Genomic DNA, 18629 nt, shown 5'->3' with positions numbered 1-18629 from the left:
ACAGACCAAGCTGTCCAGCAAAAATGGTAGCTAGAAGGTTGAGACAAAGCATTTAACACTTACAGGGGTGCTTGCAATGGTCAGCTGGTATTCACATATCTAAAACCTTTATGCCAAAAGGAAAAAAACAGTTGCTATAACCGCTTAAAAAGCATTAACTGGAGTTTGTTTTTAATTTGTTAGTCAAATCCATGTAAATCTGCTAGAGCAGGCCTCAAAATTTCCACTCGCCCCCTCGCAATTGGCGAGTGAAATTTGCAGGGGTGGCGAGTGTGTCATCGGGCGGGTGCGCCGCCGGAAGGACCAGGCATGGGACACTACCGCTGCGGCGATTGCTTGCTCCTGTTCTCTCTTCTCCTCCTCTATAGCTGCAGCTACAGAGCGGCCGAGGAGGAGAAGAGAGAACAGAAGCGAGCAATCGCCACAGCGGTAGTGTCCCATGCCTGGTACTGCCGGCGGCGCACCCCCTCGATGGCATTCATTTCGGCTGTCTTCCCTTCGGCTGTCTTCTGCAGCTTCCTCCGCCCACCTCAGCTGCCATAGGCTGCAGAGACAGTGAGACACACGGCCAGAAAGTTATGCATCAGGAAAATAAACTTTTATCTGGGTACATGGAGGATCTCTGTACCGCCCCGCACCCCCCACCCCACCCACGACCACCACCAGGAGAAAGAAGAGGGCACCTGAATACCATCAGCTAAGTGCACTGTCCCTTTTGTTTCTTCCTTACACTGCTGACCTCTGCACTGTGCGTCACACTGACCTCTGTACTGTGCGTCACTGACCTCTGCAGTGTGCGTCACACTGACCTCTGCACTGTGCGTCACACTGACCTCTGCACTTTGTGTTACATTACTGACCTCTGTACTGTGAGTCATGCTGCTGACCTCTGTACTCTGCATTACATTACTGACCTCTGTACTGCTGATCTCTGTACTGTGAACACACCGCGGGCCTCTGCACTCTGCATTGTTACTGATTTCTGTACTGTGCATCACACAGCTGGCCTCTGTATTCGGCATTGCGCCACTGACTTCTGTACTGTGCATTGTTACTGATCTCTGTACTCTGCGTCACACCGCTGACCTTGCGGAGTTAAGGCCGGGGCAAGGTAGGGGTTAGGTGGGGCAACTTGTGGCAAGTAACTTTTAAGGCCTGGCTAGTAGCTCAGGACTTGAAATTTTGAGCCCGATGCTAGAGCATCTAACGATACCCTCTTTACAGGGTGTCAATGCTGCTGTCCAAGGGTGGCTCCATTGCTCCTCCATAAAGTGGAGCCACCCTAAGACAGGAAGTGTGTTTCCAGCTGAATCACCAGGTAAAAATAAAGGGAAAAAAGCCTTAAAAAGAAAACTAATGCAGCCAGCACATTTAAGGACTGGTAAGCTGCAAAATATTACATTGTGGTTTCTGGATTTAGATATGCTTGAACCCTTGTAGTGCAAGGGATAACCCCTCTGCAAGGGTAAGTTTTTAAAATTACTGGAGTTTAAAATCTCAGGAGTATCCTGAAAAACTAGGCACAGTTAGTAAGTATAAAAAGTTCACCTTCTCCGGGTATTTGCTTTCTTCCTATAGAAGAATGCTGAATCATTCCAGTAGGCCTGTCTTTAGTCAAGCTGAATGTGACTTTTGATAGACTGGAAACGAGATGGTGTTATTTTTAGCAGAGCAAACAAGGTATCTGGAATTTTATATCTGGTGCAGACAATTCCTAAGGACAAAGCGCTTTTAATGGTTTTAATATTCCGGACACAGGATCCTAATGCGGAGATGTTTGTGATTCACAGCCAGGCTGCATTACGTTGAATTGTCTCACAGGTCGGTTCTGCAGAATGATTTCCCAAAACAAAAACAGACAAAATCATTATCGCGCAGTCTCCTGAGATATTACCTTACGGCTGCGTTATGACTTGCTTGCCCTGTTCCTAATAAGACAAACAAAGGGTTTTTTTTACATTTCTTTCATAATTTATAAGTTATGCTGAAGAATTGAAGAAGATCGTCTAGACAAAATGTTTCCTATACTTTCTAATAGCAGCGCTGTTTATGTATTGTACTACAAGCAAGGTCTGCTTACTCATTCACTCCTCCCCTTCCCCTATGCCAAAATGCTGCAGTTTTATAAAATGAAAAGCCTGTAGGTTAAAAACATTATATATAAATATACTTACCTTATCCCGGGCGAGGTACCAGGGAATGTCAAGTACCCCAAATCTCATGCAAAGACTCTCCAACACAGTGCAAGGGTATTTTCTCACTAGATTTGGATGTCACCCTCGTCTACAGTAGGCACACGGGTGGAAGCTGCAGCAAGGTAAGTATATTCAGTAACTTTTTTAACCCACAGGCTTTTATTTTATTTTATTGTTTGCCGTTGGGGAGGGGGCGTGAATAAATAAGTAGTCCTTTAATTTTTAATGCAAGGTCCTCTTTAACAACATTGTGTCAGTTCTGAAACTGATGAGCCAGGGGGAGTCATGCCATATCTGTGTCCATCTCCGCTATGACATGCTAGAGAGGAGCCACCAATGCAGCTCCAAATTTCACTGTATCTGCATGTTTTATGACTGATAGAGGTATTGGCTGGATTTCTAAAACTGCTCTGGGTTTGTTATGTGTCCAGGTTGAGCATTAGGTGGAGTTTCCTCCTTATATCATTTGCAATGTTTGTGTTGCAGATTGCTCTTGCTCCATATAAACACTTAGATGAAGACCTTGCCAGTGTGAAACAAGTATTAGAAATGAAGAATCAGTTAATCCATCAGCAGGAAAAGAGGATCATGGAGCTGGAAAAACTGGTGAGTGAGAACATTTAATATTGCCTATTCTTCCCTTTCCTGTTCCTTTCACTTCATAGAAAAGGTTGCAATTATGGCTTTTATGGTACAACTAAAACAAACACTTCATATTGAATTCATAAAAAAAAAACTGTATTTATTGAAAAAAGATTATTAAAAGAAACAATTGATAAAATCAATAGGTTTCCCATTGACTACATTTTTATCCTGATTTTTACAACATACAATTACTGTAGATGTAAACCTACAATTGTACATTTCATATCTCTTTTGATTTTACTGTTACATCAATATAATCCACTTTCCGTGTGGATGCATTTCACTTTTACCGCAGGTAAGTTTCTGGGCATGTGGAGCAGACACTACTAGGTCATCAACTTTGTGAGAGCAACCCAAATCACTAGCGGGGGGCCTCTGGGCTGGGCGGGGGGTGTTCAACACAGAGCCTTTACTTAGTTGCCAGATAATAGATCCTTTCTTATAACAGGGGGTAGAGTTTAGACCTTATCTATGGCCTTATCAGCCATTGCTGGATAAATGGTGTTTTAATGCTGGATCCTTGATATATGCTGTGTAGCAGTGGTCTGATCTCAGGTCTCTACCTCAGGTTGACCAACGGACCTTCCCCTCCTTTTTATAGGTGGCCTACACCCCTGTTTACCTCCTCCACCCTTCAGGATAACTGGCGGAGGACCCCACTAGTGATATGGGTTGCTCCCCCGAAGTTGATGACCTAGTAGTGTCTGCTCCACATGCCAGGAAACTTACCTGCGGTTCCTGAACAAGAGTAAAAGCGCAATGCGTCAAACCGAAAGTGGGTTATTTTGATGCAACATCTTGTAAAATCAAAGAGTTATGACATTTATGATTGTATGTTGACATCTAATTGTTGTAATTGATTGTATGTTGTAAAAATCAGGATTAAAAAAAATTAGTCAATATGTATGCATGTGAGATAGGGACATTAGACCATAAGCTCCTTCAGGCCAGGAACTTATGTGAATGTACAATATATGTAAAGTTCTGCATAAATTGTTAGAACTATATACACTCAATGGTCACTTTATTAGGTACACCTTGCTAGTACCAGGTTGGACCCCCTTTTGGGATGGGCATGGTCAGCTACAATACTCGGTAGGCTGTGGCATTTAAAAGATGACCAACAGGTACTAAGAGGCTGAAAGTGTGCAAATAACGCCCACACCATTACACCACTACCACCTCCTGCCTGAACTGTTTATGCAAGACAAGATGGATCCATGCTTTCATGCTGTTTACAACAAATTCTGACCCAATCATTTGAATCTAGCAGCAGAAATTGAGACTCATCAGACAAAGGCAACATTTTTCCAATCTTCTATTGTACAATTTTGGTGAGCTCTTGCAAATTGTAGCCCCAGTTTCCTGTTTTTAGCTGATAGCAGTGGCACCCGGTGTGGTCTTCTGCTGCTGTAGCCCATCTGCTTCAAGGTTTGATGTGTTGTGCATTCAGAGATACTATTCTGCATGCCTCAGATGTAACAAGTGGTTATTTGAATTACTATTGCCTTTCTATCAACTTGAACCAGTCTGGCCATTCTTCTCTGACCTCTTGCATCAACAAGGCATTTTTGCTTAGAGAACTGACGCTCACAGGATATTTTCTCTTATTCAGATCATTCCCAGAAAATTCCAGTAGATCAGCAGTTTCTAAAATACTCAGACCAGCCCGTATAGCACCAGCAATCATGCCACTTTCAAAGTCCCTTTTCTTCCCCAGTCTGATGTTCAGTTTGAACTTCAACAGATCTTCTTGACCATGTCTACATGCCTAAATGCATTGCGTTGCTGCTATGTGATTGGCTGATTAGATTATTGCGTTACTGAGTAGTCGAACAGGAGTACCTAATAAAGTGTCCAGTGAGTGCACATACCTGCAATAAATATATATTAATACATAAATAATACAGTTGAATGGACGAGTGTCTACTGTGACATACTACATATATGGCTGGATTCCAGACACCATTTGCCTCCAGCAAACAATTAGGTTCATTACATATACTCTATATACTTATTTAAAGCCAAACTCTAGGAAAAGATGATAATTTACACACTGCACTGGGTGTGTAAATTATTAAAAAGCTGTGTGTTATATGCGGAGGACCACAGCAAAGTTTAAAATATGCACCTTGCAGCATGCCGTCTCCTAAACATAACTCTCAAGCTTCAGCACTTAACACCCAGCTTTTTAATGACCCAGTACACCCAGTACAGTGTGTAAACTATCATTTTCCTGGAGTGTGGCTTTAAAGTACACTATAATTACCACTTGGTTTGTGCTATGAAAACATTTGTTTTTAGTTTTATTTAATCTGAAAAAATGTGTTTCCTTTTAAGGCTGAAATAAATGTTATCTTGGAGGAAAGGATCCAGGTTCTCCAACAGCAGAATGAAGATATGAGGGTCAGGATACACCAGAACGTTGCAGTCACCAGGTCAGTGGAAGATGTTGAAACTAACGTCTCAGGATAATTGAGACGTACACAAATCATTTCATCAATAGATGCATGCAAAATCAAGTTACAGTGTATTTTAGGGGGCATTTTTGAGGCTTGACCTCAAGAATAAAGTGCAACTAAGAAGCACCATAACCCAAAAATGTTTATAGGTTAACATCTGTGTAGAGAGTGCTGAAATGTATATTTATTAAAGCATGTGAAGCCATCAGAAAATCATGGCTGAATTTGGTCATATACTGCTTAAATGTCGGCCAATTCCTGATACAGAGAGAAAGCTGCTCTACCTCCTTCAAACCAGATTCACAACTGGTACCTCGGTGCCAAGAAAGAGTCTCTGCTGGACCCCAATGACTGCATACATGTAGAAACCAGCACCCGATACAGCGATCATCCCAGTATATGCTTTATTTCAAAGTGGCATAAAACAAAGCATGTTGGCGTGTTTCAGCCCTTGCCGCAGGTCTTAGTCATAGCATTAAAAACATACAAATTCCAAATCCTAAATACACATCCATAAACACAGATTCTACAAGGTTAATTAGTATCTGCTACATAGGTGAACCCTTTGTACATAAAAGGACTCTAGGAGGGATACTAGCTTCAATACATGGTCCAGGCTAATATATTACAGTACAGATAAGAAACAATCATTAATATCCATCCTGCTACAAACTAAGCACATGAAAACTACAAAAGTCTACATCTTCTATAGCAAAAAGAAATCCTAAAATTGTGGAATACTAATAGTAATTCAGACCGAGGGGGATCCTCAATCGCAGTCTGAAAATCCACCAAGTCTCACCTTCTAACAGTCTGTGATACAAGATACCCTCACTGTTCTGCACCTAAATGCTTAGATGCATTAGATTAGATGGACAGAGAGCTCTAACATTCATACTATTACAGCAGTGTTCTCCTATGCTGACTAGAGGTGCACGGAAATTAATTTTTGAAACTGAAACTTTAAAAAAAAAACATCAGGTGGGATGAAACCGAAAATAAAAAAAACGTCTAACCTTTTACATTTTTACAAATATTTTATTTGTATTTATTTATTTTTATTAAATATATATATATTTTTTTTTACTGTTGAGGGCTTCGGTGAAATATCAGGAGTCTAAATAGACCCCTGATATTTCCATTTAATAGAAAAAGAGATTGAGGACACAGAATCATTTAATCTCTTTTTCTGCAGCCTCTGTTATAAATGAACAGGAATCCTCTATACTGAGTGTTCCTGTTCATTCATACATTGTGGAGATAGTATCAGTTATTATGTACACAATCATGAATGAACAGGAAGTGATGTATATCACTTCCTATTCATTCATAACTGGTACATAGTAACTCATACTATGTCCAGATATTTACAAACAGTCAGCAATCACTGAATGTTTGTACCCGCTCTCCATCCTGGATCGGCTGTCACAGGAGGCTGAGCCGGTGGTGCGGGGAGGAGAGCTCGGTGACGCCGTCGGCTTGGCCACCTGTGACATCTGACAGCTGTCTCAGGCCCCACACTGCAGATGACAATGCTCTCCTCCCCACCCTGCTCGGCTCCTGACGGTTTCTCTCCTCCATGCTGCGCTGTGTCAGAGCGGACGCAGAACAGCGCACAGTGGGGAGGAGAGAAACTAGGAATACACCGCAATTTCGGCCAAAAGATGGCACTTTCAGCATTTTGCCCGAATTGCCATTTCAGGCCGATATGTTTTGGTGGCTGAAATTTCAGTGCATCCCTAATTCTGACTCTTAAAGCTAAATAAATGTTGCTGTAACTGCTTAAAAACTGTTACCTGGAGTTCAGATTTAATTTGTCAATCAAATCCATCTAAATCTGCAGGAGCATCTAAACCTCCCCCCTCTGCTGCTGTCCAAGGGGGGCTTCATTGCTCCTCCATAGAGAGAGCCACCCAAGGACAGGAAAAATACTAATACAGTTGCTACATTTAGGGATTGATAATCTGCAATGAATTAGATTTCTGTTTTAGGGTTTAGAAACGCTTTCACTTCTAAACATATGACAGTAGCTGTCCATATACAAGTTTGGATAAAGGAAGAGGGAGGATGGGGGAGCAGGGGTTGTGGAGTGGATTTTCACCTGCTGTCCCTTTATGTTTGTAGAGACACATAAGACCCTGCAAGGGAAAGCAGCCACCCTAAAACAGGATGTTAGGGCCAGTGCTCAGGGGACCAGCTGATTTTGCAGGAAACTAAAACTTTTAACATCAAGGATCCATTGTAAGTGATTTAGTCAGCATTTGAAATACTGTAGTTTAAAAACCTTCTGAATTTAATAACACTTTAAGTGAAAAAGACACCAAAGTTTTGTCATTTGATTTCATTAAAATCCCGTTATCTTCTGAAAGTGAAGGACTACGAAAAAGGAATTAATGATTCACAAACTTTTTTTTCACCAAGGCCTAACATTCTTGTTGCAGATGAAACCTTGGGTGTAGTTAGCGAAAGCTAAAATGAGTGCAAAGGGAACAAGGTCTAATTATACACACATGAAACGGTTTATTTTAGCACAATTAGGTGATTATCCTAAGGGAAAAATGTGTAGTAAATAAAACGCCTTTTAGGCCTCCCTACCTGGAAACACCAACCTTATAAGGTGCCCATACACTTTACAACCATCGCAAGACCTTAGTCTTGCGATGGTTGTAAAGTCATTTTAAAAAACGTACGATCTACTCATCTTGGACAGGCAGATCGTACTTGCTATCATCGCAAGCCCGCCCCCCTGAGGGGCGGGCTTCTGATGACTGCAATACTGAACGGGCAGTGTGCGCATTTTTCGGCATTTGTCTCCCGAGCATCATTCAAACCAGCCGAAAATCATAAGATTTTCGGCTGGTTTTCTAGCATGCTCCTTAGACAAAAGACGTGCGACCGCACAGTAGAAACGATCGCACGTCTTCATTCACACTGCACGATTCTCGTACGATTGCGGGATTTCCTGCGATTCTCGTACGAGAATCGTGCAGTGTATGGGCATCTATAGATTGACATGCATAGAACTACCTATTAAGATAAAATCATTATCATTTCTCTTAGTGGTTTGTACATATATGGCCACCAGTAGATAAGTATACCTACCAAAGTTTCAAAATAAAAATTAGACACATTTTAAGTCTTGCCTCTTATTCTGCCATACATTAATCATGTCAATAGGTAGATATAAAAGTTTCATATGTAATCTATTAATATAAAACCTCAGTCTGTCTTTGTTATCTTGCTATCATCTGCCCAGCAAGTCTCAGACTGGAAGAGGATGTGAAGACATCGTAAGCCAATTGGACTCTACTGTAGGGGTAGACAAACTTCCAGCTGTGGTCAAACTACAAATTTCCAAAGGCACTGCACAGCTCTGACAGTGGCAGGCATGACTTTCAGAAGGCAGATGCATGATGGGATGTGGAGTTCCACCAAAGCTGGAAAGCCAAAGTTTGGCTACCCCTACTCTACTGAATTGCACAGTGCTATGAAACTAACACAGAGAGCTTATGGCCACTAACACAATAATGCATTCAATGTAATGTGGGTGTTGTGGCATGTTGCACTAGGCAACCCATTCAAATTGAGGGCAGGACAATGAACAGAAAATGTGTAGGTGTATTTCATCACATAGATTTGTGCTGAGGATGCAATTATTTTTTTTGCTTTGCAATGCACCACAGCTTACATTTACAGTGCATTACTGTATTTGTTCATATGTGAGCAAACCCTTACCAATTGGAGGAGAGAGCTGTGTAATTACCTCATCAGTGTGCTACAGCCCCTTCAGTACCCAGTCACAGGCTGTGGTAGGGTTGCCACCTGTCCTGGATTTTGAGTCCTGTATGTGTTGTGTCTGGGAAACCCGGAAACAGCACATACAGGACTCAAAACCCGGACTGTCCAGGTGAATCCGGGATAGGTGGCAACCCTAGGCTGTAGCTGGTCCTTGGCTAACCTGTATTCAACCTCAACCGCAACTGCAGTAGAGAAAAGTGTGGTCACAGATCTGGCTTTGGTTGTTGGCTGAGGTGGGTAAGTCTGCAGAGTGGTTTAACAGAATTACAGTTTCGGAAGTTAAAACAGCTTAATTCTGATGTATATTTAGCTGCTTTATCTATGAATATGACTTCTCTATGTTTCTACACACTTTCTATTACGCCTGCTTGTTTATAAAAGTTTATTTTTGTATCTTTTTTTTATATATATTTATTTAAAAAAAATTATTTTACTAATAGGCAACTGTCAGTGGAAAATGCCAACCTGCATGAAAGCGTGGAGAAAGAGAGCAAGGAGAAGAAGAGGCTAAGTCGTACCAATGAGGAACTGGTTTGGAAGCTCCAGAGTGCTGAGTCCATGAGCCCCATCAAACATCCGTCATCACCTATAAACCATTCATCTTCTTCCAGTTCTTTATCACCCTCTAAAATCAGCTCCGCTCAGAGATGACACAATGACATTTAATACGTGACAAGCTTTACATCCTGATGTCCTAATGCTCTTGCAGTAAGTGGAGTCCTGTGACTGCAAGCGGAAACCAGTGTACCTTCCCAATACACTGGAGAGAGAAAGACCCTTTCCCTTTTTGATTATGAACTAGCCAAGGAAACAAAAACATTCCACTACAATCACATAACACGGAGAAGCCACATCAATTTTTCAGGTTACATACAGTCCAATATGCTGGGATTCTATATACAAAATATTTATTGCATACATGATTGCAAACAGTTTACAGGTTTACGTAAAATGCTTATCTGTACATATGTGAACAAGAGCTTGTCTTTCTCTTTTTTATTTTTTATTGTGCAGCTGATCTGTTCAATCAGCTATGTTTCTAACCCGTGCCTATGTCTTCTACCTGACTGGGAGGGACATTTGTGTCCGCTCTGTTTCTACTTCTTGTTGTAAGGAGAAAACACTGATCTATACAGATGTATAAGAAGAAAATCGCCTTCCAGACAGAACAACACAATCACCAGCTCAAGCAAGTTATTACAGGACAATGCTGCCTACGCAATAATCTAACGCTTCGCTCGCATGTCAAGCCTTTTTGTTTCCAGTGAGCGGCTTCTGTAGAGGCCCTCTGTTAATTGTCAACTTTTGGACTTGACTTTTTTGTAAGTTTCCATGACGTGGCCGCTGGAGGGAGCTAGGCTGCTGCTCAACCGAGAGCCACAAAAAGCCAGACCTTTAAAGATGTATATATAAGGCCTTCACTTTTACAGTTACAGTTTTAAAAGCTTTCTATTTCCCTTGGCTTGGAACCTGTTATGTTGTATTTAAATTCATTATTGTGTTATACCTAGATCCTTCTGAATCTTCCATATTCTGCTTCTTTGTGTAAGGAAATATCCTTTTCATGATAGCTCTTTTTGTATATTTTGTAACGCACAAATGTCTATAGGAATCTGCCTGCGAAAAAGCACCTAATTTTCAATTAGTTTTGATTGCGATTCTGTGCGATTTTATAACTTGGAGGTAATTAGAAGATAGAAATATTTATTTTGGAATGTAAATCACCTTCTGGTGAGTTCTTCTCTGTAAAGCAGTATGGAAGTAGAGTGCAAGTTTTGTAATCGTCATTTTATCAGCCATGCCTCATTAGACTTGCTCATGTATGTATTCACCTCTTCCACTGTGATAAAGATGCTGCATAATGGATTTCACTAGAGTTGGGAACATATCCCAGTTTGCAATACTTTGAGGAGACCATTGCTATATGTGCATTAGAGGATGAGAAAGAAGTAATACAAAATAATAGTAATAATAGTTTAGGTTAGTGATATCTTTTAAAAGGAGAACAATGAAGGGAGTGCTTTTCACTCACCTCATAGTTCTAGCCGACCTGTGACAATAAGACTGTCACAGGTCGGCTCAGTAGACCGGGAGGTGAGCGAACACATACCGGCGTTCGCTCACCTCTCGATCCTGTCACGGCTCTCTGCCGTGACAGGGGAGGGGCTGGATTCCCCCCTCCCCGCTCCGCCAGCGCTGACTGGCGGAACGGACGGGGGAGGGGGCGGGTACAGCTGGCTCTGCCTCTAGATAGGCAGAGCCAGCTGTCAGTCCCGCAGCTGGGCGGATCACGGCACAATTGTTGGGATCCACTTCAGCTGCGGCCTCTCAGTATACCGCGAGCAGCAGCTCGCGGTATACTGAGCCTAGGGTGATGGGAGGACGCTAGTTTGTGTCCTCCCGTTACCCTAAGGAGAACTATGGGGAAAATCCTTAACCACATAGTTCTCCTTTAAGGGGTGAACTCTCATGGCTTGAGTCTCACACTGGCTTCTTATATCTCTTGCTTTCCCTTCTTCATTGAGTTAAGAGGAGCTGGGAACTCAGGTAAGGAGACCTCACTAGCGGAGTCCTGGAGATCTAGAAGCCAATGGTAGAAACAGAATATAAACCTACAGAAACTGGTTAAATCCTATTCACATCTTATGTACACATTGATGTTACTACCATAGATGGGCAGATCTTGTTGGAGAACCCAAGGTCAGTGTGTGTTTAAAGTGTCACTACCCATTGTTTTATGCGTGCACTGAAATGAACATCCAATGTAAGAAATGTTTCCACATGACCACATCTTCTTAACTGTAGAGCAGGAGGATCCTTCTTTGGGTGTCCACCTTACTACCTGGGCCACGTGGACACTTATTGACTTCCAGCGGTGAGAACTGCATAAGATCCAGAAGACTGCAAGGCTGCGATGATGTCACAAAAAGGTGGCCGGTCACCATTGGCACAGACTGCAGCACTGGATCACTTGGTTTCCACACCCAGAAGTAATGAGTAAAAAAAATGGTATTTGAAAAAATAATCTTGGATGGGTAGGGTTTTAGGGAAATTGAGCATGTCTGGTGGTGGTCTATAAGGGTCAATAAAAGCAATCTTGCAAGAATCACCTACAGGCATCAATGTGGCCCTCTTACAACCATCTTTCATCCTGGCCATTTCATATTCAAGTGGATATTTGTCAACTTTTGAACATTGACAACAGCCCACATGAACACCAAATATATTCATCCTGACATCACCCTTATAAAAGTAAAAAATTTACTCACTTCTCAGATATAAAGAAGGCAAGCTACTCAGAGGATAATGAAGACCTTGGCTTTCTGCATGTTGTAGGAAAGAAGTCAGAAAAGCACAGTTGCAGTCAAAATGTCTGTGTTTGTATATGTCTATATGTCATCCAGAACACAGAGGATATAGGATATGACTAATGATCTGCCAGTGCTGGCTACAACTCAAGCATATGGCAAATCCAAACACAGCAACTATCCCCATGTGAATAAGACATATGGGGAAAAGTCAGCAGTCACAATAATTTAACCAGCCTAATATTTAAGGAAACAGTGTTCTTCCATTGCAGACCTACTTCTTACAATGTAAGTTCCCCGGCTCACTGGTTGGTATATTCTCTGGTTGACCCTGTGACATGAATGCATTCTCATTCAGTTACCTGGAACAGTAATGCATATCAAGAAAGTAAAAGGAAAGTCTGACATCTTGATCTGAATACCTTTTCTAGATCAGTGACTCTTGTATTAAAGAGCAGCAGGTCCATATGACAGCCAGGCAACTAGCATTTGTAGAATGTTACTTTCAAACAGTTACCTATGCCTGATGCAAAAAGCAGTTCTGCAGCCAAGATTATCAAGATTCTGGGTTTAGCACCCAAGCAGCGCAGGTACTGTAGTCACTCCAAAGAGCATCCTTTCAAGACAGTAGGGGGCAGAAAAAGGGGCTGATATATAAATATTCTGCCCAGCGTAGAGCTGAGCAAATGCCATTCACATGGAATTTCCACTACTAGATGGAGCCAAGAAGCATAGGAAATTCCTAACCAACCAGTGTATAGCTGGGCAGAACGTTTATACATCAGCCCATAAGTCTCCTGAGAGACTTTAAATTGGTAAGGGCCCCTGTTTTTGGGGGGGCCCGAAAAAAAAAAAAAAGATTCAGTAATGATATCTTTCCCTCACTAGAAAAGCCCAAGCTGAACAAATACCATTCCCCATGCCTCTCCACAATGCGGTGCTAGAGGAGCCAATCTCCAGGTCTGAAATGAATAGTCTTGTATAAGTCTCAGTTTTCTCAAACTTGCACAGGATCTCAGGGTGTCTAGCAGTGGATCGGGGTTGTAGAGGAGCACAGGTAGGTTAGGTAATAAAGTGACACTAAACTCAGGAATTACATTTTAAAAATGTATTCAAGTACCTTAACTATTAACAAAAATGTATCTTATTTATGTATCACTCGGCTGTAGATCCTCAAATCATCTCTGAATTGGTGCTGACACTGTCCTTCCTTCTGGAGGGGGGCTACTTTTGTTCCCCAGGGTCACTGTGTGTGTTGTAAAGTACCCACCTCTCCAAGCTCACTCCCATGATAGCCTATAATCTGACTTTAAGTTTACTCATTTGTATTGAAGTTATAGTCCATCATGTAAGTGAACTTGGAGCGGTGACAACTTTACAACACACAGTGATCATGGGGAACAAAAGTAGTCCCCCTCCTGAAGGAAGGACAGTGTCGGCACCAATTCAGAGATGATTGGAGGATCTGCAGCCGAGTGATACACAAATAAGATACATGTTTGTTACTTGGTACTTAAATGAATTTGTTTAGATTTAATTTGTGAGTTTAGCGTCACTTATACTTACCTTACCTGTACTCCTCCAACACCCTTATCCACTGCTAGACACCCCAAGATTCCTGTGCAAGTGTGAGAAAACGGGAACTTACACAAGACTATTCATTTCAGACCTGGAGACTGGCTCCTCTAGCACTGCATTGTGGAGAGGCAATCTGAGCGTCACATGATCTCCAATACCTGGAAGTGATGGGTATTTCTTGTTCAGTATTGCAGCAGACCGGGGGCGTGGAGCCCAGAGAAGGTAACTACTAGCTCTCAAAAGTCCCTCATAACTTTGCCCAGTATGTCCAAAATTTCTGGTTCATTTTAACTGCAATTGTGCCTTTCTGATTCCATCACAATCGCAGTTTTTTTTTTTTTATACCCATGTGTGCGCAAATTAAAAATGGACTCTGATGTCAGTTAACTCTAGTATAATTTTTTTTAATGTTCCCCAGCTGATGTAATTATAGAATAAGCTGCTCTGACTTCAATAGTTGCCTCCTCTTTAGCGTTGTCCCCTGCAGTAATTCTTTCCTGCCACTAGATGTCTTCAGCTTACTGGAATAAATGATGCCCAACATCATAAAACCTGGAAGACTGAGGACATCCTGTGAGCGTAGGGTGACATGGACCTGCCCCGAGGTGGCATCATGATGGCACCCTGCGCTTACATTCAGTACAGCAGAGAGTTGAGTGGATGTCACCAGGCTCCCTGAATCACTGAGGGCCGTCCTGTGCCGAAGAAGAGGCAAGAATGTAACAGGACCCTACACGTCATGTGACCGGCTTGAAGACATCTGGAAAAGGGAAGTATAAAAAAAAAAAAAAGTTGATAAGGGGGGAACCCAGAGTTGGGTTTCAAACACACCTATAAATGAAATAATTTGGGTAGATATAGTAAATCTTGTGAAATACCGCCCCTATATAGTGGACTGAGTGCAAGTGGTCACCTAGTGTTCTAGACGAGATCATTTACAGATCCCAAGTTGTCTCTACACATAAATATAGTGGTCCACCTTCACCCCATCATTTGAATGCAATGGGGCAACATGATATGCTCTGTTCCAACACTTTTCATACCTGCTCCTCAGCAAATTGGGAAACCCAAATGTATATGACTGTCTGTTGGATTTTGAACCATAGAAAATAAACTTTTGTTTTAACCCCCTCATGACTGAGGCCTTTTTTTCATTTTTTGTACCCATGTTATATTCCACATTTTAGGCTGACCGGAGAAAAAAAAAAAAAAAAAACAACTCACAGGGCAGCTCCATAAGCAGCCTGCTATTGCTCCAGGCTAGTTCCATTCACCTGTCGGCTGTGGAAGCTAATTGGCAGCTGAAAGGCGCTGCGGGGGAAAGCGGGGTACTGCACGGATGGTTGCTTGAGAGTTACCATTAACTCTCAAGCAACCAGAAACTACAGCTATCCAGCATCTACCGCTCCCCACGGGTGCCGGATTCCCTGATGAAAGGACCCTGCGTGGTTCCAAAACGTTAGCTATGTTACACATGTGACATTGTACTACAATAAATAGAACTTCTGGATTTATTCTCATCTTGTGAGTGCTGGTGATCATTGTTATTTCTGGAAATGCACGGCGCCATCCTTGGACATCACTACATGCACCACTATTTAAAACACTGGTCCGAATTGTTGTATTGTGCGGGGGACATCTTTGTTTATTGGAATAATCATAAGGCTCGCAAATGGCAAGAGCTCGTTAGTCAGTTGGTCACATGACCAATAAGAATCCCTTCTTAAGTGACCTGGTCCTCAGCTCTGAAGAGTTTCTCATTGGTCAGCATCTGCAAGCATTATGATTATCCCTGACTTTGACTGTGGAGCTGTCAATTCTACTGTACAGATCACTACACTGGCTGGTGGGGGGCACAGCAGGGACCAGGGAAGGTGGGGAGGCTGCCAGAAGTTCATTTTCACATTTTGTAAAAAGATGAGCTTACCCTTAAAACTTTTTCTTAATCCTTTTAATTAGCTTTGTATTCTAACCAGTACGGTGTTCTTAAACTGTCTTCCACCATCTTGTGTAGACTTTTTTTTAGCCTCTTGACACTTAAGCTAATCCAAGACATATCCAATGCCAACTGTAGTACCTGCAGAAGGACCAGTCCTCTTTCTGAGATTGTATACATTAGGGTAACAAGTTTTATCCTTGGGTTTCACTCACCTCATTGTTCTAGCCGACCTGTGACAATGAGACAGTCACAGGTCGGCTCAGTAAATCGGGAGTTGAGCGAACACATACCGGGTTCGCTCGCCTCTCGATCCTGTCACAGCTCTCTGGCGTGACAGGGGGAGGGGCTGGATTCCCCTCTCCGATCTGCCAGCGCTGACTGGCGGAACGGACGGGGGAGGGGGCGGGTACAGCTGGCTCTGCCTCTAGATAGGCAGAGCCAGCTGTCACTCACGCAGCTGGGCGGACCCCGTCATCTACGTCGGGATCCGCTCCGGCTGCGGCGTCTCAGTATACCGCGAGCTGTAGCTCGCGGTATACTGAGCTTAGGGTAACGGAAGGACGCTAGTTTGTGTCCTCCCGTTACCCTAAGGAGAACTATGGGGAAAAACACTGACATGTTTTGTACTCCATAAAATCCCTTTCTTTGTGTTCATCAGAGGACATAGCTCTGCTTTAGATAATCACCAGCTTGATACACTATATTGCCAAAAGTTTTGGGACGCCTGCCTTTACAGTCTTAGTCCATAGGATTCAATATGGAGCTGGCCCACCCTTTGCTGGTATAACAGCTTCAACTCTTCTGGGAAGGCGTCCACAAGTTTAGAAGTGTGTCTATGGGAATGTTTGTCCATTCTTCCAGAAGCACAATGTGAGGTCAGGTACTGATGTTGGACGAGAAGGCCGGGGTTGCAGTCTCCACTCGAATTCATCCCAAAGGTGTTCTAGCAGGTTGCGGTCAGGACTCTGTGCAGGCCAGTCAAGTTCCTCTCCCCCAAACTCACTCATCCATGTCTTTATGGACCTTGCTTTGTGCACTGGTGCGCAGTCATGTTGGAACACCAAAGGGGTCATCCCCAAACTGTTCCCACAAAGTTGGGAGCATGAAATAGTCTAAAATATCTTGGTATGCTGATGCCTTAAGAGTTCCCTTCACTGGAACTAAGGGGCTAAGCCCAACCCCTGAAAAACAACCCCAGACCATAAATCCTCCACCAAACTTTACACTTGGCACAATGCAGTCAGGCAAGTACCGTTCTCCTGGCAAGCACCAAACCCAAACACGTCCATCCGATTCCCAGACAGAAAAGCGTGATTCGTCACTCCGGAGAACACGTCTCCACTTCTCTATAGTCCAGTGGCGGCGTGCTTCACACCACTGCATCCGACGCTTTGCATTGCACTGCTGATGTAAGGCTTGGATGCAGCTGCTCGGCCACAGAAACCCATTCCATGAAGCTCTCTACGCACTGTTGTGCCAGTCTGAAGGCCACATGAAGTTTGGAGGTCTGTAGCTATTGACTCTGCAGACAGTTGGCGACTTATGCGCACTTTGCACTTCAGCATGCGCTGACTCCGCTATGTCATTTTACATGGCCTACCACTTTGTTTTTTGCTGTTGTTCCCAGTTGCTTCCACTTGGTTATAATACCACTAACAGTTGACCATGGAATATTGAGTAGCAAGGAAATTTCACAGAACACCTGATTCCAATGATTTGGAGGGGTGTCCCAATACTTTTGGCAATATAGTGTAGATCACTACCTGCAGGAGACCACTAGGTGCATTTAAAACAAAAGGCAGCCCACAGGGTGGTCCTGGCTGATGGCGAAAACCCCGTCCACTAGACAACTCCGATACATGGCACAGCAGTGTAATAACAAGAACAAAAGTATTTACACATACAGGCAACAACAAGCCAGAGTGTCCTTCAGTCAGCACAGAGAAAAGGATTTTATAGATTTTATAGTACAAAAAATTATATTTTCTTTCTTTTCTAGGACACAGCTCTGCTGTAGATATTCACTATCTGGGATGTTTCAAAGCAATGCCACAACTGGGCAGATAAAAAATAATTGGAATGGAAAAAAAATAATAATACTAACTGCCTTAAAGTAAAAAAGATGGCCCATCAAAATGTTGCCTGCAAAACATTACCCTCAAAACTGGCATGGGCTGATGCTGCCACATGCACCTTGTAAAACTTGGTGAATGTATGAGCCAACGACCAAGTGGTCACCTTACAAACCTGCAGCGATGAGGCCTGATGGCAGAACTTATGATGGTGTCCTGCAAATGTGAGGCCTATTGCAGGCCTTGCGAGTTCTTCTATTAGTTGTAGAGGCTTTCTTGTCAATATGAAGGGAACTGGGTGCAAAGTGCACCCTTGCTTCACTCTGAGAGACATTAAAATAAGTCAAAGAATTGCCCATATATTTTACAAATACTTTAGACTGAGCATACCCAGCTTGTACCCATGTCAGGAAATGGGGGCCGAAACCCCAAAATATGTAGGCTGTGAAGATACAACCAAAAGACTGCGTTAAAAAGGCCTTTCTGATGTCTAGGTACAACGGAAATGCCTAAACTTCCCGTTGTCTCCTATGAATAAACTGTAGCAGTCTGCAACCTGATGTTTCAGCACAAAGCCTTCTTGATCATTCTGAATTAGGATGCAGAGTACCTTTCCCCAGTAGTTGAATGTC

General features: G+C 42.8%; 1 protein-coding gene across 1 annotated transcript in view; it reads left to right on the top strand.

Moving 5' to 3' along the window:
* MTUS2 (microtubule associated tumor suppressor candidate 2) overlaps positions 1-9865 on the top strand; it is a 276397-nt gene extending 266532 nt beyond the window's left edge. Inside the window, exons 12-14 of the mRNA XM_018555472.1 lie at positions 2682-2801; positions 5181-5278; positions 9541-9865. Of these exons, the coding sequence (XP_018410974.1) occupies positions 2682-2801; positions 5181-5278; positions 9541-9751 (429 nt within the window). The 3' untranslated portion in view covers positions 9752-9865. The remainder of the gene's footprint in view (positions 1-2681; positions 2802-5180; positions 5279-9540) is intronic.
* The last annotated feature ends 8764 nt before the right edge of the window (positions 9866-18629 follow it).

Source organism: Nanorana parkeri, unplaced genomic scaffold (assembly GCF_000935625.1).
Source record: "Nanorana parkeri isolate BGI_ZX_2015 unplaced genomic scaffold, ASM93562v1 scaffold198, whole genome shotgun sequence".
Lineage (NCBI taxonomy): Eukaryota > Metazoa > Chordata > Amphibia > Anura > Dicroglossidae > Nanorana > Nanorana parkeri.
This window is presented reverse-complemented; position numbering and strand designations above follow the sequence as displayed.